The following is a 24,439-nucleotide window of genomic DNA, read 5'->3' as shown; positions in this document are numbered from 1 at the left end:
GCCGAACAAGATTAGCAGGTCTATTCGCTTCCGGAGAAGGGAGATGTCAAGGACACTGAAAAATTAAAGGTATGACAAAAATATGTGTCTGCATAAAGGACCAGACCCTTGGGCTTTTGGTGCGATAGTCTGTTAGGTGAAGAGGTGGTAGTTTTCTCCCACTTAAAAGGAAAAAGCCTGTGTGGATACTGAAGTTTCCAAGTTGCCAGCTTTGACACAACAGAATCCTGTTCAGTGTTGTCACTCAGCTGGCTGCGGACAGACAATCAGCTTTGCTTTCTGCAATAGAGGAGAGGAGAGAGGCTCATTCATCTCCCTGTCATGTAACAGCCTCTAAAATTCCCAGGTTAGGACAGACCCTTAGTGTTGGCCAGTGTGTTGACTTCAGAGGAGGTTTCCCTATAGCTCGCTTCCCCTTGTTTGCCGGGGGAGCTGGTCCAGGAGCGTGGCAGTGGCTGGAGCTGGATTGAAGCCCGCTAGCTGTGCTGCCAGCAGGGTAGGGGTTACGGTGCTGATCCTAGTCAGGGAGACTGCTGCTGATGGTCCTAGTCCTACCTCGTACGTCATCTACCATCCTGCTGGGAGGGCTCTGCTGTTGGCACGCAGGGAGGCTCGGTTTGCTGGCATGGGTTGCAGGCACTCCCTTTGCCCACAGCGCCTTTTGTCATCTTACAGCTGACTCAAGACTTGCTGCGAAGTGACTGCAGCCAGTTCCTGTTGCAGTACCTGCAATAAAGGATACACTGCGTTTTTGTTTCTGATGAGGGGTTTTGGCCAGATTTTGAAGAAGCAGGAGGAACCTTTTGATGTTTTAAACCAAACTGGATCAATGCTGCCGTGGTCTCACAGTTTCCCTGCATGTCGCATCTACACGCGAGCCTGCCTTCTCCTTTGTGCTGCCTGACCCCTGGGTGAGCTGATGGGGAAACTTTTGGTTTGTTTTTCCAAGTTTGCTGACGATTTGGTGCTTTGTGCAGCACTGGTACTGGGACAGGGGAATCAGGCTGGAGGAGGGAGTGCCGGTCAAGTCTTGCTGGCAGTATCGTTCAGCCACACCGGACCTCAAGCTGGAGGGTTCTCTGTTCTGGGCTGAAAACACTACAGTCACCTTTGTAGCAAATTTCAGCCTCATGGATGTTTCTGATATGTTAAAATAGATCTTTCTAAGGTGGATAATTACCTATTTGTACTCTTTTCTGGGACAAAAGCAATGTTTTGATGTCAGCAGGCTTTGGAATCATGTTCTAAGTGCATCTTTTCCTTCTGCCCCTGTTACCTTATCCTGTGCTTGCTTCTCAAAATAGATTATCCATGATAAAATTCAGAAAAGGCTGCAATTTTTCCTGGCTTAGAGTTCTCCATTACACTTTTGATATCTAGAAGTTATGGTAATGGCTTTTATCTGGAATAGGTCATTGCAGTTGAAATATTATGATTAGAAAATTTTATAATACCTTGATGAGAATATTTACTTACCAGCTTTTCTTATTTACAGATCAGCAATTAACAGAAACAGGGTAAAGAATTGGAAACCTAGTGACTGAAGGTGAAAGAAAAGGATCTAAAGAGAGATCTTCCGAGTTTGTGAACAGCCTACAGTTGCACAGCTCAGGGAGGATCTTTGCTACACGTTCTGAACAGCAGCTAACATTTTCACAAGCGCGTAATCGTGTCGCCTAAAATTTGATACCAGCTGTAGATGGCTCAGCTTCCTCCTGGGATTCGCTTCATCACTTCATTTTCACGAGATCAGTGGTAAGTCTTCAAGTATGGTGCTGCTCTTTATTTTAGATTATATGAGTTTGTGTCTGGGGAAGATGATTCTGTTGCCTTGCTCTGTTTTTGCCTTTTCATCGCTGGGTATATACAGCAAAAAAAATGTAGTCAGTTGTAAAACGTGAGAAATACTTATTTGTTATAGAAGTATTTGTCAAGTGTGCTAGACAGTAAATTCTTTTGTCCTTTTCAAGTTGTGCATTTGAGAAGATAAATTTCATCATTCTGCTTTCAAACTCATAGTTGAGGGGGATTCTCAAGATTAGCCTTCTTGTATTAATAAGAAGTACATAGTCTTCCCCATAAACTGATGTGTGATACAGACCTTTAGAATTATGATCTTAGTTCTTGCTACTGTAATATTTTTTTTAAATGTATTTGAAAGTTAATCCTTGAAGGTGGATGGCATTGGTTCTTGTTCTTTTGGAGAGAGAATACTGAGTAAATTGTGTGTGAGTAACAAAAAACAAATGAAGGACCAAGCAATTCCCATTGGAACAATTTATCACATACTTTATTTAGTAAAGCAGCAAGGACAGAGTCATTGTGTTTTTATCACTCATGAAGATGCCTACAGTAATGGGAATGAATAACCCAGCTCACAGGATAACTCACTTAACCCACCTTTTTTTTTTTTTTTTTAGTGTCTTTGTGAGTATGCCTGAACTATAAGACAAAACACTTGTTACATAGAAGTTTATTAGGCAGAAAATGATTGAAGATTAATTAATAATTAGGGACCATACTAAGGAATCAGATTGGTGTATGTATGTATGTGGTTTTATTTGCTGATTTTTACATTAAGATCAAGGCTAGAAGGAGACAGTAGATTTGCTCTGATCCCATTGTATTGTTAAAAGTAGAAATCCACAAAACACTCTCCTTACACAGGGAGGGTTTAAGGAGATCAAACCGATCAAACAAGATTAGTTTGCTGTCTTTGCCTAACCCTTGCAGTGGCAGGGAGTTTGAGATTCTCTTATAGTTCAGATGAACTGCAGGAAAAAAAACAAGGGTGCCAGCAAGGTGTGAGGGGAAAAAGTCCTTTCAATCCCAAGGCTGGATAATTATGTTCATGTGCTCCAGTACACACTGTCAGTGTATGTCTGTACCTCAGTCTCTAGAAGAGGTTGATTTCTGTTGATACAGAGGAAGGCAAAAATAAAGCAAAAATCCACAAAGCAGTAAGGAAAGAAATGAATAATAATCCACAGGAGTTAAATTGACAACTCAGCCATCACTTATATCTTAATTGTAGCAGAAACCTGGGTGAGACTGTGAAAAATGAGATCTGACTGTGTTTAATGTTGAACTGCCTTTTAGTAGCTCGCAAAGAAAGGTTGTAAACAAGGCAGATTATCTCTGTAGTATATCACAAAACTCCTGTCCATGTTTGTACATCACGAAACTCCCTTCCAAAGCCGGAGCAGATGTTCTAAAGCAGTACTACTGCTAGGGTGGTTCTGGCTGTTAGAGAACATGAGAAAAGTTCTTAAACTATTCCAAGGTTACAAATGACTTGTGTAACATTTGTATGTAACAGCAGTAAAATCCAAATAAAATCATTTTCAAATATGTATCTATTTTTTATATTATAGGTATAGAGCCTTCATTTTCACTCTCACCTTCTTCTTGTATGCCAGCTTCCATCTATCAAGGAAACCTATCAGTATAGTTAAGGTAAGCAAGGTTGCTATGTCGTTGTTTAAACATCCTTCAGCTGTTATCAGAAGAGGAAGTAGTCTTCTTTTTCAGTGCTTTCTTTTGTGAAAGACAATGTTAAACTTTAACTTGGAATGGTTTTAAAGATGAAAACCTGATAAAGTTGGCACACAGTGACATTTACGTAGTAAACGTCAGTGACACCGCTCCTAAAATACTGTTTGTACTTCTATTCTTTGGAACAGCTATGCCTACACTTGAGACTATTCATGTGAATTAATCTAAACTCTAGGCATGTAAGAGTTTACAGCCTGACATTCTTATGTTTGAGAAAGGCTCTTGTAACTGATGAGTTAAATGTGATAAAATTGAGTTAAATACAATAAAATTCTACCGACGTTTACAAGACTGTTCCAAGTGCTGTTGAGCATCGTATTCATAGTTGTATATACACTTGGGATTTTTTGTACGTTGCTGCACACTCCATGGGATTTCTTTTTTTTCACTTCTGTTCTCAGTGAAGCTGGTGACAAAATATTATCTATACCTTTTTTTTTATTATTATTATTGTTCTAATCTCATGCATCTGTAACTTGCCAAACACAAATCAAATCTCCCAGGGTGGTTATATATAACTGATGAGTAAAAATGGGCAAAATAGCTTGATGTTAGTGACTAATTTTGAAATCCTGCAGTGTCAGAAACACCAATTCACTGTAGCATATTACTGGCCAGGTGATTGCTTTTAGACGTAATGGTGGCTTCACTCAGCAAAATACCAAGCAATTAATGACTTACAATTTTACTGGTTTCGGTGGATTTGACACAGGTTCATGTAGAACTAGAATGATTAATTTTGTTGCTGAATGGAGTTTAATGGGGTTCTATCATGAGTAAATTTTCAGTCTCAAATTTCCTTTCTATATCAGGGAGAGCTGCATAAGCATTGTGCTGCTTCGCATGAAGTTGAGCTCAGCTCCTACAGAGAATATGCTGCCCAGATTCAGCCTGTCAAAAAGCCATCTAATGCATCTCAGTGTGGTTGGGAACCATTTGGTAAGGTGTTTTTTTCCTTTTTTGTTCCATAACCATGTGCTGATATCAGTAATTAGGTTATCTGTCTCTTCCTATCCTTCTTATGTGGAGGGATTCAGGTGTATATGGGAAGGGTGTTTTTTCCAATGTTCTCATTAGTTTTTCCAAAGCAAGTTAAGTCAAGACTTAATGTCTTGCCTGCTTAAAAAACTGAAGTTATTTTACCTGTTAGAGCTTTGAGTTCAGTAGAACACTTTTCAGTCAGTAAATGGGGCTATGTAGAGGTTTAGATATGTCTTTAGAATGTTTATTAACGAAGAAGAGGGGACAGAATAAAATAAATCATTATGATTTTCTGCTGTGTTAGTTCAAGGTTCAGCAGTAATTTAAATGAAATTACTTAGTGTTTATCTAAACTGGAACTTTTCAGAGACTCTCTCTGCCAGAAAGATTTTTTTTTGCAATGTTTTTTTTTTTAAAACATTTTTTTAAAAAAATCTTAAATTTTTAAAAAATTAAAAAAAAAAAAATGTGGCACTTTATTACAGAACAGAGTTGCTAACTTATAAACCTGGTCTTTTACTTAAAAAAAAAAAAAAAAAAAAAAAAAAAAGTGAAGTTCCTTACAAAGTAACTTCAAATTTCATTATATTTGAACTTAATAGAGATTTTGAATCATTCCTTGACACTTTCATCTCTGCCAAGAACATCAGTGGAGTGGAGTGGTCCATTCTATCAGTGTGCTAGTTCACTCCAGTCTATCTGGCAATCAGTAATCCATTCTAATTGTTCTTTAATTATCAAATTACAAAAAAAAAAATCCCCCTCTTTTCCAAGGTAATTAGAGATCTGAGCTCTTGGTTTTCTGTGGACAGAATTCTACGTATTAACTGCCTGCTACAAGGTAGTCAGTATACTGACATGGTGTAGTTCCACACATTTTCCGAATGCTCTGGGTTGCAGTAAAACTTGATTGCTGTTTCTTGCCTCTTGACCAAGGGGAGACTGCGCTTGCTTGTCTAAACCACTAGTTAGCTTTCTTAATTTTGAAAACTTCTGAGCTCATGTCCTTCTTTTTTCCATGAACACACGTGTTATTGCAAAGCTGCCCCTCGGGGTGTGCCCTAGACTTGTTCTTTCAGCATAACTGGCAAGCTGGTAGCACCACTGAAAGGGGAATGTTTTAATAACTTCGCTTTTATTCTCAAAGTCAGTGGAAATTGTGGCTCCTTGCAAATTGTCTGTCTTGGTATGAGCTCAGGTCACTTGAGACTAGACATGGTGTTTCTAACTGGGTGGAGTCCCGTCTGCTGCATCCCTGCCTCTTCCAAGTGCTGTTTGCTGTAATTATGGTCATTTCTTGTACAGAGCTGGACGTTATTATTTAAAAAACAAAACAAACAAACAAACAAAAACAATACTTCTATCACTGTGCTTCGTGAGAATTTGGAGATTGAAATGTGAAAGATTAACCATTCTATAAATTGTATTAAGATGACTACTCAAAAACCTGGATGATGATGGATTATTTAAGCTGTTTTGGCTTTTAGGACCACACATTTGAAACATATCTTTCCACTGTGCTTTTAAGAAGGCCCTTTAAAGTTTAGGGCTTTGTTTTGTGTTATTTGTTTGTTTTGTCTAAGGAGCTGTAAGAAGAGGGGACCTTGTTAATAACTGCTGTTTCTTCTTTCCTAACAACTCAAATGAATAAAGTGGAATTAAGAGTGTGCCTAGCAATATGTTCCTAATACATTACAGATAACAGCATAAATTGTAGATTTTTGTTATTGTTGTTAAATGCGTTTTGCATAATGCACGCTTAAGTGCCTTTTAAAAGTGTCCATTTAAAATTAAATGTCAATGCATATTCACTAACTTTTTTTTCCTATATTATGTAAAAATGTTGGCAAGTTACTGCTATGTTTAGACTGATGATTTGTTTTGAAAATGTATTCTTAGATAAGAATAACTACAAGCAGTTACTGGGAGCACTGGATTACTCATTCCTGTGTGCATATGCAATTGGAATGTACTTAAGGTAAATCTCTCTCTCGAAAGGCTGCTTTATCACTCACTATCAACATAGGTGGCTGTACTGCTTCTGAGATGTTGTCCTCTCTGATTGTAAAGTTTCTGATGGAGAGAATGAGAACTTGGATGTCATTCTCCCATTTCTGTGCTAGTTGCTGGGGAAAAAACGCAAAATCCTGAGTTCCCAGTGGTAGCATACCTGTTGGTATGTAGAAAGATATTTACCCCCATCTGACTGCCTTATACAGGAATGCTTTCGAGCTTGTGGTCTAGCCTGTCTTCCTTCATGTTGCACTGGAGCTAGGATACATATCCCCAGACTTCATCTGTGTCAAACGTGCATATGTGGACAAAGGTGACTGTCCTGGCTTTCTTTGTAGTCGAAGAACAGTACCAGACACCTCATAAAAATGCATCAAACCCATCATAAAGTGTACAATATTAGCTCTCACTTGGAGATGCCTCTTTTGACTCACTAAAAGTGAGACCTTCATAACCAAAGTCATTAGCAACGGAGGTAGGTCTCACTTTAAATGGGTTCAGATGTACTATGTCATGGGTCATTGGGAAAATAATTCTCCAAGTAGTCACTTCCAATGTGCTGCAGGTGAGTAGCTCCCTGAAAGATGGTTGTGCAGGTGACAGCACTTGTCAGTTCATGAACATGAAATGTTTGCTGCTTTATTGTAACAACTGCTAAAAAAAACATTTGCTTCTGTGAGGAAAAAAAATGAACTACCAGTAAAGTTTTTCCTCAACCTGAATTAAGCAGCACAAAATATTCTTTCTTCCTGAAAGCTTGGGGTGTGATCTCATTTTTAATTATAGCTTTTCTTTTTCTTCCCTTCCACATTTCAAGTGGGATAATAGGAGAACGGCTACCTATCCGCTACTATCTGACAGTTGGAATGCTTGCCAGCGGACTCTTCACTGCAATGTTTGGATTGGGTTATTTCTATAATATACATAACCTGTGGTTTTACATAATGGCCCAGGTAGGCACAATGTTACCTAGACACTTGAGTTTCCATGGTGTTTTTTAGTGTTGTATTGTTTTTCTTTCTTTTTTTCTTTTGAGTTGCAAATTGTGATTAGTGGTTAGATGGGAAGATCTGAAGGCTGGGATACATTGCCATTGACAACAGTCGGAAATGATTGCGTGGATCACCCCAGGTTTTATTTAAAAAAAAATGTTGTTTTTATTTTTTTAATGGAAGAAATCTTTGAAAACAAATTAGTGTTTCAATCTGTGTCAAATCATTGATCAAATCTTTGCAAGCTTAAATGTGGGCGAGTTTTAAAACAAATGTATTTATTTCTGTCAGTCTGCCAAGACCTGAGTGACGCATCCTGGCTTTCTGTGCAGGAAAATTACATTTATGCTGCTAATGATGAAGTCTCCCACCTTCGTGTGGCTGAGAACAGGCAGCTCCTATAATGAAAATTCATCGCGTGGGATTTTTCAGAGCACTTGCAGATCTAATCAGGCATCACACAAATATTTATGATTGATCTAAAATGGAATTTAGGTCGTGACTAGGACATTTAGGACATGACTAGCATTTGAGTCATTTTGAACAGGTCTGCACCTCGCACTGCTGCTTTCTTTGCGTTATCTCAGTAGCACTTTCACAGCTGGCATGTTTGCATGGCGTTGTGCGACATGACACGCAGCGATACTAACTTGGGCCCTGAAAGCTTTAATAACTATTTCACTAAGTCATCTGTTTAACCATGTCACTGCCCCCAAGGCTTATGTGGTTTCCAAGACCAGAGCTAGCACCCTTAGGGTTTGTCTAAGTGAGCCTAACAATGCTGCACCACGTGATGTGGACAGCAAATCCTGTAATGCAAAGGACAGCCTCACACCACCAGCCTAACTGGTAAATGCTCATTGTACATGTGAATTATTATGCTGTCATCTTTGTTTTAACGTGTAATTATACATAGGGAGCTTTTTAGGAGTTGAGTTAGGATTTCTTTAATTTCCTTACGAACTTTGCAACGTGCAGGCTGAAATAGTTCTCACTTCAGCCTGAATACAGGACGTTAAGTTTCTCCTCTCAGTTTATTTGCATATGTCTTTTAATCATTTTTAAACTAATGTTCAGTTGTCCAGTCTGCCCTAAAGCTTTTTTTTTTTTTTCACTTTGATTGCAAACGTGCTTTGCCATATGTTCAAACCGAGCAAAGCTTTATAGAGCCCTTATCATAAAGGGAATTGGCTTGTCTGTTCAGTTCTGTGAAATGTGTTTTTGGATAAGTTTCTGTGAAATGTGTTTTTGTTTTATTTTTTTGGTGTGTTTTACATCATAAAATAATTGGAAATATTTAGGTAGAGGGAAGAATATCTGTGAAATACTGTAACCTGTTTGTTTCTTGGAAAAGAATGCTTTTGAAACTCCCGTACTAAGTTTCTAAATTCAAAGCAGTTGCATAGGCTTCCTTTTCCCAGCACAGCACCCAGCAGGAGTTCTGTAGGAACCTGACTTAATACTGGGTATGTTTGTTTATTATTATTTCTGTATACTTTCAGATAGCTAATGGGTTGGTGCAAACTACTGGCTGGCCAAGTGTCGTTACATGTATTGGCAACTGGTTTGGAAAAGGAAGGTAAATAATCCGTAATCCAAAGTTTCGGAAGTACAAATCAACGCATTTTGGGGCTGTAATATTATAGTCAGTTTAAGTATCTGTGTGTTGCTTCAGTGATTTGGGGGTAAAACACGCAGTTAGGTGGATCCTTGAGAGGAGTTATCCTTGTTATGCTCGTTTGCTTGCATAGCGGTTTGAAATATTCTCTGTCATGTCAAATGAGTGTTCTCTGGCGGCTCCTTAGTCTGATGTTTATTTTTTCAGAGGAAGTATTTTGGAATTGAATTAAGAAGAATTCTTGCAAATATCATCAATCTAAATCCACTTTTAATAAAGGCTGTAATTGTGCCTTTTTAATACAGAATTTCCTGTGTTTTCATTTGTGTTTCAAAGCAGTTGTTAGGCTATAGCTCTAAAAATATCTTTTTGTCTAATATCTTTTTCCTAACACACTTACAAAAACTTGAAATTTAGTTTAAAAAGGAAAATAGATGTGGCAGCTGACTTAACCTTTCTTTTTAAATCCATCCACTTTCTTTAAATCCATCTTTTTTAAAAAATCCTAACTAGAGGTCACTCATAATGCTTGTTTTGTCATACCACACAGAAACTTTCCATAAATTTTGTGAGAGCTGCGTGCTGAATTCATTGTCTCTGATAATGGTTGATGCCTGTAGCAATAAAATGCTGCTGTAGTGGTGTCCATTGTAGATGTCACCGAATGAAGTTACTGTCAATCACTTCAAGAGGAAGACATGAAAAATCAGTGTGAGCTTTCTATATAAAATCGTGGGACAATTAAGAAAATATAGTCTCAAACTAGTTTTCTGTAGTCCCTGAAGCCTCTTTAGTTACAACATAGAGAGAATGATAACCATCATAAAATACTGAACAAAATTGGTAAGTCTGTGCACAGCAGACACATTCAGATTGTTTTGTGCAAAAGCAAGACTGTATAATGGATTTTTAAGAGTTTGCATAATGGATTGGTGTGTAGGGCTCTGGTCTGAAAGTTAGTGAGCTGGGTCTCATTTTCATTTTGCCACAGATTCCTTGAAACACAAGCAGACCTCTTGGATCTTGTCTTCAGCCAAAGAAAAAGACTTGTTTTAGTTAAAATTAGGTTGTTCCAGGTAAACTCTTGGGAAAACTGCCTTGCCTTCAGTAGGACTTAAAAGGATAAAAACCGCTAACTGCTGTGACTTCAGTAGGATTTTTGTGGTTTACATTAGTCCTGCTGCAGCTATTCTACAGCAGCTCTACTCTGGGATTTCCAGGCTGACAACAGTTTGATATCTTGGAGCCAACCTTGCACAGGTGTTACCTTAAACTAGTGCCTAGCAAGCCCAGGATGCGATCAGAAATCACTGAATTTGCTTTACCTGTCCTGTACAGATAGTTTTCTTCTGTCTAACATATCCCCAAAGCATCAGATTACTTGTGCAATATGTCTGTGGGACTTCCATTCACAGAAGCATCAGACTTAGCATGCATATGCTATACAACATTTGCATACATGTTTTTATCAAAGAAACTCTGTCCAGGAATATGGAAGCCCTAATGGTGCCTTTAAATGCCATTAAATGCATGATGAGCTCTGTCATGTACAGAGAAGTACTTCGAACACTTCTATTAATATTTAGGTGCTTTGAAAGATGAAAGACTAGCATAAAGAAGTGTTTAGTTGCAGAACAGTAAGATTTCAAGTATTTCACAGACATCACAGTTGAGCAGTCTTTTTGATATACTTCTCTCAGGATAATAATGCTTATTGTTGGAAAGATAAGAAATGTTTTTGGGTTTTTGTGTGTTTTATTTATTTGTTTGTTTGTTTTCTGTGCAGGAGAGGACTGATCATGGGGATCTGGAATTCGCACACTTCAGTGGGAAATATCTTGGGATCCTTAATTGCTGCTTATTGGGTGTCTACGTGCTGGGGTCTCTCCTTTGTGATGCCCGGTGTTATCATTGCAGTGATGGGAATATTTTGTTTCCTCTTTCTTATTGAACGTAAGTTCTTCAGTGTAATAGAATCGTGGAGGGGCTCCTTATGGTGAAAGAACACCAGCAGTTTAAGCAAGATGTCCCACGGCATAGTTAAGGAATATTCCTCAGGGTACACCAGTACTGAAACACCTTACTCCTAGAACCAGATGGAGAAAAACCCGTGTATGTCTGAAGAGTTTATACACTCAGACTCTGGCATACCTGAGAGAGAAACACTACAGAATTCAGTCCACTGCCCTGTCTTTACTTCCCTGTCTTTATAAATCCTTCAAGTGAGATACATTTGAAAGTAGAATACCCCACCTAGCTGTACTGTATGCTCAGTGCTACCATTCAACCCATGGCATCTATATCCTGTACTACAAAGTACAGGAATCAGCCAATAGAGCATCTTCTGTCACCTTAAATAAGAAATTAAAAAGGAATGCCTTATCTTTTTCCTCTGTGGACTCAGAGATGCTATGAATGTTTATTTTGCTGTAAGTGTCCTATATGAGGAAGGAAAAAGCTCTGTAGACAAAACTAGAGTGCTGCAATGAGCTGGACTGCCAGAAGAGTACTTACTGTGGTCTTAGGATGGGAACGGTACCATGGAGCACCCTTTTCCCCTAAATATACAATTAAACATTTATATCAGGACTACTTTTGCGTTATCGGTACTGTTGGCATATTAGTGGTAAATGACACTACTGATAGGTGTTTTAAGACAGGTTCTTTGTGCTTGCATTCAGTTTAACTGTGTGTGTTACTGTGTTTCAGATCCTAAAGATATAAGTTGCTCCTCCACACCATCCAGTGTAAGTGAATACATTTTCTACTCTGATTTTTGCCTTCTAATATACAGGTTTATGGTAGTTCTGGTAATCAGATAATCTGCATGGCCCTTATGTGCCAGGTTGTTATAACTGACCCAAATTTGAGGGAATTATTTGCCCTCTGTGCTTCAGTAGTAAACCAGGAGCTCGCTTTCTATCAAAGCAGTATGAATCAAGAAGGTGAATGAATGTATTTTAGCTAAGGTTTTGTAATGGATGAACTTAGTACAGCGAACCAAGTAAAAACTGTTCATCTTTCTTTGAGTTACCTTATTTTCTTCCACTCTTCCTGAGTATATTCAGATCATTTTGACCTGAATATTGACAACACAATATTGTATGTTCTGTGGAATCAGAATAATTCAGGTTGGAAGGGACCTCTGGAAATCATCTGATCCTACTTTCTGCTCATAGTAGGTCTAACTTTGCCATTGGATCAGATCACTTAGGGCTTACCTAGTCAAATTTTGAAATCTTCAAGAGTGAAGATGCTATTTATACGCAGATGATTTATTTTTAAACATCAGATTAGTTTTAAGAATGTATTGATTACACTCTTTACTGGTATCAAGACAATGAATGTTGCTGGTTTAGAAGAGCTTATACTTCAAGGGCTTAAGTTTTGGCAGGATAGTGAACTATTTTGCAAGGTAGCAAACCTCACTAGGCTATAAATGCATTATCATACACACGAACTGTTTTCTTTTGTGGGACACTTGCTGCCTGGATCACAAGGGCACATACCATGCAGGAGTTTGAAAATCCGGTATCAGAGATTGACTACTCAAAGCAGTGGTGAAAACAGGCTTAAAATGTGTGCCTGAAGCTTTCTGAGCTTTCTTTGTGTTGCTAAACATGGCATATATGCTTTCTCGTGACATTGTGGCAGCAAAGTTAGAACTCTTACTTGTTTTCAAAAGGAAATCCTTCTGCCTTAAATATTAGTACAAGGTTGTTCAAACACTATTTAAATGTAGGTTGGGAGGTGGTTACAGGCTGGTATTTGCCCAATCTGTTTTACACAGAAGATCACAAGACTTTTTATGTGCTCAAAATTAAGTAATGTAGAGAGCTATGTCAATGACAAAGAGATGTGCCTTAGAAAACTTTAGCTACTACATGAGAAGATGATTCTTTTCTTGCCTTGTGCTGCTATAACCCAAGAGGAGGGAGGCCATTCAAGCAGAAAAAGAGAAAAATAATAGACAAGAGAACAAAAAGGAGAACATTAGGAAAAGTAGCTGTGTAACAACCAGTTCTTTGGAAGAACAGTAGGGCAAAAGAAGGTCGTGGAGTTTCCCATGCATAAGAGAAGTGTTGGAGCAAAGGTCTTATGTGAATCCCACGTGTGTTTTCCAATACTAGAGGATTATATATGAAGGTTGTCTGCATGTGTATGTAAACGTGAACTATGCCTTCGCATTGCAAGAGGCACAGGTAGATTGTTCAGGGACAATTTCTGTGTCTTGCTTCCCCCCCAGTAGTTTTAAATAGATGGCTTTTTACATTTTAAATGCACTCAACTGAAGGTGACTTTTCTACTCTCTGTTACTTCTTCTTCTTTACCAGTTAATGGACTTTTTCCTCATATGGAAGGCTTCTGATAAGGCTTCTGATTACCTGTAATGGGCTGTGGAAGTCCTATTCTTAGTTTCTTACTGTGAGATAAGCTGTATTCACTCTGTATTTTTCATTTAATTCTCTTTCACCTCTTAAAGGTAAATTCTGCTAAGTATGAGAATCTTTTATGTGACTCTTAGAGACTCCTAACAGGAGGCATTTTTTCCTCAGCTTTTCTATATTTTGTAGGTGCTCCCATGAACGTGTCAGCTGCTTTTTATAATACCTGGAGCATAATGTTAACAGAACTCACTCCTAAGATTTATAGAATCAAATGTTTACTTTTCATTTCAAATACACTTTTACTGGAAAGCACAACTACAGAGTTGTGCACAATGGTTTGCTTGTATGTCTTAAGGATCTGCTATGGAAAACTTTGACATTCAGTATCTACTCATCATGATGTTTTTAAAAAATCCAGTATTTTGGGGGGTTTTTCCCCCCTTCCATTCATTACACTTTCCCCAGTTCCCAGGAAGAGACTATCATTTGACCTCATCTTCTCTAGGACATCAGCAAGATCACTGCACCATGTGCAGTCTCATTGTGTAGCAATGCATTTGACGTACTGTTTCCCTGGAAACCTTGCTCTCCAGAGCAAGAGGCATTACTTCTTCCTTCCCTGTTGCATATATTCATAACTATGAATCTTTAAAAAGGGGACTTTAAAAAGTACTTCTTTGCCTGCCTTGGTCGTTTTTCAGATTAAGACTTGTCATTGTCTTGGGAAGCTGTACTCCATTTGAATTGCTTAAGTATCTCACTTCAGACCTGTGCGGTCTGCAAAGTACAATAGGTAAAATATAAAATCTGCAAATCCTTTAATAAATATGGCTCACAGTTTCTGTTCACTGGGGGGAGGGGGATTGTAGAAGTTGAGGAAGTGAAAAAGACTAGAAAAGAAGTTCAAGAAGATCTGGAAATGCAGATGTGGTAGTGACAGTGTCTGATTGCTAAATTAAAAATAAATAAATAAAAATTGCTAATTGAAGGAAGGTTCATGTAATAAAACAGACTCTGTAACCTCTTATCACTGGCAACAAAATTCCAGCCTTCCTGAACAAGAGGTAGAATTTGTTGGCAGCCCTAACATGCTTTTGTAAATAGTTAGAAATGTTTTGTTTTGTTTTGTTTTGTTTTGTTTTTCTAAGAAATTAAAGAAACATACCTATTTGCTTTGCTCATAACTCTGTTCACTTCAGACAAATGTTTTGGTTATGTTCAGGCAGCCATGCCAGTGGGTGCCAAAAGCTGAACCTCACCGTGGAAGAGTGAGGCTGGTTTTGTTTAAAAACAACTGAAATAAATACTCAAAGCGAGGGAATAATTTAAGGTAGATTCATACTAAGATGTAAAGATTAGATTCATCTCTCTGTGGTATCACTATCTTGGATGAATTTGGTCTACTGTTTGTTTGCAGCATGGTCATGAGCCCAGTATTTCTACAGAGTTTGTAGTGGTGAGTAATCTCATTTCACTGAGTTGTCCAGAAGAACAGATGGAGAGACAAGCAGAGAGCCTTGGATGTGCAGTTCTCATTCTTTATTCAGTGATTCCTTCAGCTGTGCTTTCTTTGCTAGTATTCACGTTGGCTCTAATTTATGAATTTGAAATTTGTTTCAAAACATTTAATGATGATAAAATGATTTTAATTACTAGAATTGGAAGCTTAATCTGCAGCGTTCCAGAAGGATATGCCCACTACAAACACAAGCAAGGAGTCAGTGTTCCTTATTATGCATTGGTGCACTTCTATCATCAAAGTTGAAGAGAAGGTTTAATAGCATTTGTAAAACATGATTATTTAGAACTTTTTTATTGCTTCTAGTCTTTTCTCCCTGTGCTTCTTTTTCATAAGTACATGCGTTCATTGCAGCATGCTCATACAGACCTGTCTTTATGTTCTAGGAACTTTCTTTAACCTGACTTTGCATTTCCAGGAAACCTACATCTCTTAAACTCCTGTGGCAAAGTGCTTGTGCATTTAGAAGAAACCAGACTGCAGTTTTTATCTTTCTGAAAAGAAGAAAGAGGTCTTAAGTATTAAATGTGCAGCCTCTGAGTCTAGTCCTTATCCCCAGACATTTCCTTCTTACCACAGTAAATCTTACTTTTGACAGGCAGATGAAGAAGTCTTTCTCTCTCTTTTTTTTTTTTTTCCTCTGCTCAGCTGCTGGTAACTTTTCCTTAGGTTATTGATTTTCTTCCCCACAGATTGTTGTAAATCACTTTCTGACATGAGCTTAATTTTCTATAAGATAAAATTTTAAAATCTGTCATTCAGACCCTATGCCCTTCAGTGTTGTTTGTTTGTTTTGGAGAAACAAGATTTTTATGTCCAAGATTGCTTGTGCCTCAGCTCTGCATTGAGCAGCACCAATTTTGAAATTTATTCCCACCTCTCAAAAGCTTTTTGCATTCTTAGAAAGATTTGGGTGATGAATGGCAGTTTGTGTAAAGAAAACCACAAATATATATATTCTTGTGTTTGTGTTGGGCAAGAATTACTTGGTGATTCATTTTGAATTAAAATACTCAGTGAGGTTGGGCGATCTTTTCTGATTTGTGGTGGTTTCTTTTTATCTATTTATTTGTGGGTTTTGTCTGTCTGTTTTTAATGTGGCATTCAGAATGTGATTTGACACATCAGGAGCAAATATCTCATCCCTGAGGAATGCACAGTGCTTCTTGTGGTCTTAGCAATTGGTTGTTCCTACCTGACTCCAAACCTACTTTGAAGCTGTATATTTATTTCAGCGCACAAACTGTAATCTCCCTGGCAAATCCTTTTAAGCCAAGGATTTCAAGATAATGTTTTCTAAGGGATGTAATTTTGGTGTGAAGCAATACACTAATGCACGTGGTAATAAATAATGTGCAAAAACCAGTGGGTTAGTTGAGGTCCATCTGGGACCTAAAATACAGCTTGTTGCCTTGATTTCTGTTCTGAGCACCCCAGAAGCACTCTGACTTTGCTGACCTTCTAGCCCATAGGAGCATGGTCTCTTTTCCATTTCTGGGTTAGAACGGTGTGAGAGTAAACTAATGGGATAATCTTATCATAAATGAAGAGAAATGAAAAAACAAGGTTTTCCTGGGGGCGGCGGGGAAATCTGTAGTTGCTACTAGGATTATCTGCTTATGAGAACAATTGTTAGCAATGCCAAGGAAAGTTCAGTAGAGGAAAAAGCTGCTAAAGATGTTAAGAATGGCACGACTGTGCTCTGAGTTCAGTATGCTGCTGCTCTATAACAGCAGTATAAAGTAAGCCTTCAAATACAGCTGTAATTGCATTGTCTGTACGTTGTCATAGGTCTGCTTAAAAAGGCAAAACAAAATGCACAGTCGTTTAATAAGAGATGCATCCACTTATGTTACGATGCACAAAGACTTTAGTTATAAAGTAACGATTAACACTATGTAATCCTTTAAAAAAAAAAAAAAAAAAAAAAAAACAAGCAACAAAAGTATGGGGAGGTGTTGTTTGTTTCTTTCAGAGTTCTAACGCCTTCCTGAATGGTGCATCTCGATTCAGAGTCCACATGCCAACCTTAAATGCTAAGGAAGCCAGCAAGCCTCAGGTAAAATGCAATGTGTTATTGTAAAATAGCATAGTAGACTTCCTAAAGTTCACATGGAAAGTTTACATTAGATTTATAATTGGTAAAGGTAGATCTTCCTTTTATAATGCTGAAATCTGCTTCAAATTTCATATACTAATGTACTGTCAGACAAGAGAACAAAGCATTATCTAACAGAAATGCTACAAGCCAAACTGAGTAAGATAGCATGCTTACTTTTTTGTCTTTAATTTGTGATCTTCATACAGTTCCAGCAAAAGTAAACACTGCCAGGTATTTTTAAGACAATACTTTTGAAATCCTTTAGCTACTTCTGTGGTGTCTGTCCACTCCTTACAGTATCATGTCTTCTTTTTTTTGATGTACTAAAAGTATGCACTTAGCATGCATGGAGGCAGAGAATTGTAAATAGGAGCAATTATTCACGGGAATCATGCTTAAAGCTTGTAACCATCAGTGCTGGTGATTCTCACTGGAAACTGATCTCTGGATTTGCTCTTTAATGAGCAAAATTAATTTTTTTTTGTGTGATGAAAATTAACTGAAAATTTTCACTTGAAATATTGTACACGTTTGAAATATTCAGTGCACTTGACACATTATATCCTGAGAGGATAGGGTAGGGGAGAGAGCATTTTTTTAACACTTCTGCTTCTTTCAGACTGTTACAGGAAAATAGAAACTTCCTGTTCTTTTCGTTCTTTGCCTATAGATTGTTTCCCAGAATTATAATCAGCAGGGATGGAAAGGTTTTGAACTTTTTAAGGAAAGGCTCTGCTAGTAATTTTGGTTGGCTCTCTCTCTAACCCCTGTGACCAGTCTAACTTCAGTGACTCGGAATGAAACTCAACACAGAAGGTACCCTGAGTTTACTGAGCATACTGAGTTTACTCCTGTTCATTTTGAGCTGCCCAAGAGCAGACTCCAGCCCAGAAATCATTTGTCACAACTAGCTGAAAGATAAGGGGAGAAGACGTAAGAAGAGAAGTAGGTGACTGTAGACAAGTCATGAAGACAGAGCTAAAATATGGTCAGCAAATCAGTTGACAAAGTTTCCTCTTCTAACTCTGCTGGTACCTCAAACTGGCCCCCTTCCTGTCAGCCTGTGCAAAGAGCCTGCAGGGCAAGTGGGCAAGGAAGATGTGCCCCTTCCCACACTGACTGGTGTTCCCTCCCTTGTGGGCACAACAGGGGGACAACGATGACAACAAAGCCATAATCAGCCATAGCCAGCTAGGTTATGTGCTTGTATTATGGAGCTAACAAGTTTTTAAAACCAAACAAAACCAAAAATCCCTTTTTTGTTACTGCCTAGTACCCCCAGATTTTTTGCCAGTGACAAGAGATAATCTTGCTCCTGTCAAAATGGAGTTGGACACCTTTTTGCAGTGGTTGTGTTACGGCTGTGCTGAGCTGGTGATCACTGTCAGCTTTTGTGTTTGCACAAGCAACAGATGTTCTGCATTTATGAGCTGGTCTGCTGCAAGGACACTGGAGTGGCAGCTTCTACTGTTTGTTTGTTTGTTTTCCTGACCTCTTCAATTACTATAAAAATAAATATTCAGGATAGGCAGTGACTGGAAAAAAAAAAAAAACAAAAAAACACCTGTTTTTGGCTAAGCGACCTGAATACCTCCATGTGTTTGTTACCGCTTATGTCAGGTTGGCCTCTTGAAAATTGTACAAAATTGAGGGATAATGAGTCCTTCCCCAGAGATCAGTAGCGTGCCATGTGCCTAATCACAGTCCATGACGAACTGACAAGGCTGAACAATGTTATCCTTGCTCAGTACAGTCTGATGTTTTTTATTTATCATTTAGCTACATGCAGTGCAAAAATTGTTGATAAAGGTTTTCAGTATGAATTGCTAAGTAAGTTATTTGGATTTTGGTCACGTTCACTGTCATATTTAACCCTCTGTACTTAAATAAGTTCGGAGCTACCTGTCTGGGAAATGAGCGGTGTTACCTCAGACAATCCCGATTGGGTTTGCTGAGTAAATTCTGCAAGAGACGTGCCCTAAGGCGTTATTTAGACTTACCTTCCATTGATTTTTTTTAATGTTAGTAGCTGGTATTTTGCTTTGCTACTGTTAAAATAGTTCAAATTTTGAAGTTGCTCCAGTAATTCAGAAGATGAATGCTGCTCCTGCTGGAGTGACTCATGTACCGTAACACAGATTTACAGTGCCGAGCTAGATTTCTGTTTATATTTTTTTTCCTGTCTTCTGGCTCCTGCTTCGTCAGAGCGTAGGGTCACCCATAAATCCCGCACCCTGTCTATGAACTGTGTACAAACATTTTGGATAATATCACAATGGATAAAAATAATGAGATCTGTCTGTGGCTAGGCTGGGATGACTTATTCTTGTTGAGTGGTAACTTGCTCTGCAACTGTTCTTAGCAGCCAGTGGAGTTACTATTGGAGTGAAATCATTCCTAGTTTAGACCTCAGGATTGAGTTCTCAGGCAATATTGGTAAACCTCAGACTTTTTTTGAATTTGTGGATTGCAATACTCAAATGAGACAGGTGAAAAATTCATTATTGCTTAACAGAAAGCGTTCAGTATCCATAACTCAACTGAAAATACGGCTTTGTCTGTACTTAAATTATTGAATAAGATGTTACAGAGTCTGAAAAATGAGCTTGGTGTTAATACAGAAGGAAGATAATACATGGTTTTATACAGAAATGTGTTGTAGGGTGCAGGAGATTATCAGTTTTAATTACACCACGTATAAGCAGTAGTGCAAGGGAAGACTGGAAATTTTGTTCCTTTAGACCGTACTCTGTATGTTTTTTGTTTTTTTTGTGGTTTTTTTTTGCAACTTGAAATAAGTCACTATAGAATGGAGACTTGATTCCATAACGCTTAACACACAAGCATAAATGACCAGGCTTATTTCACGTCATTTTCTGCATATACTATTTTCTCTATACTCCAGTCATTGAAATAAGGGGTTTTAAAAGCTGTAGCTTTCTGTAATAAAACAACACTGTTTAAAAATGAATTATTTTAGAATGATTTGACAGTTTGATATGTATTTTAATACATTGTTCTCTTCTGTATATGGGGGAAATTGCAGGATCCAGAGATGCAGCATTTGCTTATTGACAGTGAAAACTGCACGGCGTCACAGAACTCGAGCAGTGCGGTCACTGGGGAAGGCAGACATGGGACATCAGCTATCAGCTTCCTTGGGGCCTTGCGAATACCTGTGAGTCTGTGCTATTCTTCCTTGTTCCTCCAAGAGTCAGGTTTTGCCTTCTTGTTTCCGTGAGATTCTAGATGGAGTGGTAGATGACCTTAACTTTGCATCACAAGCATTGATTGGCAACTCTGGTGTATGTAGGCTAAAGCAGATTTTGATACATAAGACAAACATCTAGGCTCCAGTGGCTGTATAATTTATTTTTTTTTTACCTCATTATAATTAATACTATAGCAGCCTGTAATGTAAAAAATCACTGTTCTTAGTTATTGATATGAGTATTAAGAATGGAAGAGTAGGCTGAACCTGTAAGTACTTTTCTGTGTCAGATTTTTTTTCCATGGCTTCTCTTTTCCACTCCTCAACATTGTTTTTATTTTATTTTTTATTTTTTATTTTTATTTTAAAATCTCTTGTATTGTTTATATGGAGAAATATGAGACAGGCCAAACATTTAGAATGCTGCTAAAAGGAAAGGAAATAAATTTCCTGTAGTTCAGGGAAATCAGCCTGATTGTCCTATCAGCTTGAAGTCTATCAGCTTCAATACAATGCACAAGTAGAAAAAATTATACCCAACTTGATTTGGACCAGGTGTAAAGGTAGCAGAAGAAACCCACTGTATTCCTGCATTCTCTCATTCTGCCAGTCTGATCCTCTGTCTCAACTGTTCTTCCTGTGGCAAAGTGGAAAAATAGGTAGAAAAATTGCTACTGCTGCCTCTTTGAATCTCTGTAACTCCACAGTATTTTTCCTGCCAGCTTTCGGGAAGGGTCACGGCTGTATGTGAAGTGAAGCCAGCTGCGTAAGCGTGTTGTCCCTGCAGATAACTGCAGTACACCATATGAGAGATTTAAAAACACCCATCTCCAACAACAAAAAAAAATAAATCAGATGGTAAGGGGAATGAAGATAGGTTAATTTGGCAGTTTAGTTGCAGCTCTGTCCAATAAGTAAACCTTTCATCTACCCAGCACAAAAGAGGATGGAACAAATTAGTGTTTGAAATAGGCATCTGCCCTATCTGCAGTGTGCTCTTGTCACATACTAACGTGAACTGTGTCATGCCAGTGAACTGGCTGTTTGTATAGAGTTAATAAGGGAGAGATCTTTGACCCCATCTGAAGGGCAGATCTAAAGAACATAAAAATACGTCCATTCCTCTGGAATATGCTCCCATACAATGCTGCATAAAAAGTCTCTAAATGAGGAAAACAAGCGATGCAGGTGTTCCAGACAGAATCAAATCCTTCCTGTTCATTTTGGTGTTCTCTCTGTTCAATTCATTATAATTAAGAGAATGTATATAAGTAGAATATCACAGTCAGCTCGGTTATAAGCTTTATGCTCTCAGGGGAAGAATGCCTTCAGGGAATTTTTTAGAGAAAAAAAAAAGGGTAAAATGCTTCTTAGAAACAATTTCATAGTGATCTTTGAAAGCAGATAACAGCCTCTGTTAAGATACTAACTTCCTGTTTCCTTTGTTATCTTAGGGAGTCATAGAATTCTCCCTTTGTCTTCTGTTTGCAAAACTGGTGAGCTATACTTTCCTCTTCTGGCTTCCCCTCTATATCACAAATGTGGGTAAGTATCACAGTAAGGAGAAACAGAATTATGACTACAAAGTGTGTAGAAATATGAGCTTGAAATAAATAAGAAAGTAAACATTACTGCTTCTGAAATGGACTATCTTTGCAAGAGTAGCAGGAGTTTTAAGTCACCAACAAACATATTTCTCAGTTTTATGAATTCAATTTTACTGGAAAGTATTTTCAAAAAGAGAAAAAAAAGTGGTTTATCATCAAAAAATCCAAGTTGCAATGCTGTGACTTCAGCCCTTGCAAACAAATCAGAGAAGTATACTTTTTTAAATAATGTTCTAAAATGATCAAGTGCCTAATTAAAATGTGTACCAAAAATCTAAATGAGGTTCTTTATGTGTTCAGTAGCGCTGCGCTTTCGTTTGTGCTGTAGAGTACAGAGGTAGGAATTCTCCCTAGAGAAATTACTGTTCTTGTGAGTCATGATGTGACCTTTAAGCCCCCAGCTAACTAAAATGCTGTGCTGGACAAGTGTTGCAATAGCAGCCAGTGGAGGGAGACAGGTTAAACAATCTACTGAAATGCACACAGCTGAAAATACTACAGCTAAAGGCTGTTCTGTGGACTCCAAATAAACAATAACCTCCTGCAAGATAGGATACCTTGAAAGCAGCTGGCTGGTAACAGGAGGATTAATGAAGTTTATTACAGTTCTCCAGTCTGTGCTGTAGCAGATTCATTGTTGGTGAGGTTATGGTAGTGCCACTGACAGCACTATTTTAGCAGATACTGTTCTATCAAATGTATTTCAGAAGCTTTTAAAAACTACCAAAGGTGTTTAGAAACGTAGCTGCTTTTGAAATGTCATACTTAACTTGGTTGCCAAACTTCCTGATAAGCTCTTGGAACCCTGACCCCATAGCGCATGAGTTAGACTAGACATAAGTATATGCAAACAGTGGTCCTTGCTGCCCATGGCAAACAGTGGACTTGATGAAATCGTTGTTTCTTCGTATTCCACGTAAACTGCATGGTGCATGTTACACCAAGCACACGGCCGGTAATCTAATGGCTGACATCACCATCACCTGTCTGGTGACGGAGGCCTCCAGGATGAAGCTCTGTAGGTAGTCCAAATGTATCCTAATAATCATTTTAGAGCCAAAAGCCTCACTTAGGAGTATATGTTAACTGTTCGTGACTCTGTGGCTATTCACAAATGGGAATATTGTTAAGCCAAACTTGAACAATCAACAGCTCTGTCGGTTGGGCTTTATCTATAACTGAAGTGTTAAAGTGTCCTGCCATGGATATAATTGCATTCAAAAGATTGTATCACTGAATAACCAGTTATGATACGTTCCTTACAACACCTTCTGTTAGCTTATTCCTGTGAACAAACAGTGCTGATGTAAGATGTATTTACCCTAGCATGACAAGACTTGAGATATCTGCTTTTTGTGGTTTGGAAATTATGGAATTATTTTTTTTTCTCTTGCTAGAACATCTTGATGCCAAAAGAGCTGGGGATCTTTCTACATTGTTTGATGTGGGTGGAATCTTTGGTAAGCTTGAATATCAATCCTTAATCAGACCAGTTTAGCAAAAAACACTGGTACACACAGCTTATATGTATTGTTAGTCTTGTACCTTATATAAACGGAAGAAGAGTAGCAGTAAAGGTACTAAGTAAAGAGCTGGGTTGGACATTGAGAATCTAGCATAATCATCTCAATGCCCAGCTGATTTATGTGACCCCTCCCTGAGTGCCTTTTGGAAATAAGCCCTGTATCAGTCTATTGGAAAATGGTGCTCATGGTGGGGAAGTTTCACTGGATCAAGAACGATGTAGACCCTGGTAGTTCAAGATACAGGTGTCAAGGTGGGTTGTATTTACTGTTCTGGGCTTGTTCTGGATGTCACTTCAGCTATTTTTCACTGCTTATTTCATCCCAGAGCCAGAGTTAGACATCACCTTAGGGATGTGAATGACCTCTTTCAGCAGCATTTCATTCAACTGTGAATACAAGCTTGTGCTTGTGCTACTTGGGCCCTTGGCATTTATATTTAAATCTGAGTGGGATGTAGGCATTTTGGAGATGGGCAGCTGGAGAGGGAGAGGCAGGCCCAGCAATATTGAGGAATCTGGAGAATCCAGAGAACTTCCTTTCCTTCTCCCTTTATATCATTGTGGCAGCTCCTTTCCCTCAGTCCTTCCAGCCTGTTCCTGCCACGCACTCCAGTTAGTGCTTCTGTGTACAGTCATTGCAAACACCAGAAGGGGAAATTGAAGAGCCTAGAGTGACTGCCTGGAGATAAAAACAAGTATTTAATTTGCCCTGGGATCTAAAATAGCTCATTTTCCCTTGTTGGGAAATGAACAAAGCACACTACAGCTAAGTTTACTGTTGCATGTGGGGAGTTAAGGGACCAGTGACCAACTGGGCACAGATGGATCCCAGAATTCCAGGCAGAATGGGACCACCTGGTGCAAAGGCGTTTTGCACTCAAAAGCAGCAGAACAATGATTTCTAAATACTTCCACCTCTGTTTTACCCC

The 24,439-nt window shown here is 38.4% G+C and overlaps 1 protein-coding gene across 3 annotated transcripts in view; it reads left to right on the top strand.

Moving 5' to 3' along the window:
* SLC37A1 (solute carrier family 37 member 1) overlaps positions 1 to 24,439 on the top strand; it is a 35,290-nt gene that overhangs the window by 1,810 nt on the left and 9,041 nt on the right. Inside the window, exons 1-13 of one of the 3 annotated variants that reach the window (XM_082775053.1) lie at positions 682 to 911; positions 1,496 to 1,755; positions 3,375 to 3,456; positions 4,368 to 4,494; positions 6,436 to 6,514; positions 7,367 to 7,502; positions 9,044 to 9,120; positions 10,946 to 11,112; positions 11,869 to 11,906; positions 17,042 to 17,125; positions 20,214 to 20,345; positions 21,833 to 21,923; positions 23,383 to 23,445. In XM_082775053.1, coding sequence (XP_082631179.1) covers positions 1,700 to 1,755; positions 3,375 to 3,456; positions 4,368 to 4,494; positions 6,436 to 6,514; positions 7,367 to 7,502; positions 9,044 to 9,120; positions 10,946 to 11,112; positions 11,869 to 11,906; positions 17,042 to 17,125; positions 20,214 to 20,345; positions 21,833 to 21,923; positions 23,383 to 23,445 — 1,132 coding nt within the window. In that variant the 5' untranslated portion in view covers positions 682 to 911; positions 1,496 to 1,699. Of the gene's footprint in view, positions 1 to 681; positions 912 to 1,495; positions 1,756 to 3,374; positions 3,457 to 4,367; positions 4,495 to 6,435; positions 6,515 to 7,366; positions 7,503 to 9,043; positions 9,121 to 10,945; positions 11,113 to 11,868; positions 11,907 to 17,041; positions 17,126 to 20,213; positions 20,346 to 21,832; positions 21,924 to 23,382; positions 23,446 to 24,439 lie in introns of those variants that run through there. The other 2 variants (XM_082775052.1, XM_082775054.1) reach the window with 2 other exon arrangements.

Source organism: Aythya marila, assembly GCF_965140915.1.
Source record: "Aythya marila genome assembly, chromosome: 1".
Taxonomy (NCBI): Eukaryota; Metazoa; Chordata; class Aves; order Anseriformes; family Anatidae; genus Aythya; species Aythya marila.
Note: the sequence above shows the minus strand (reverse complement) of the source record. Positions and strands in the feature narration are given on the sequence as shown.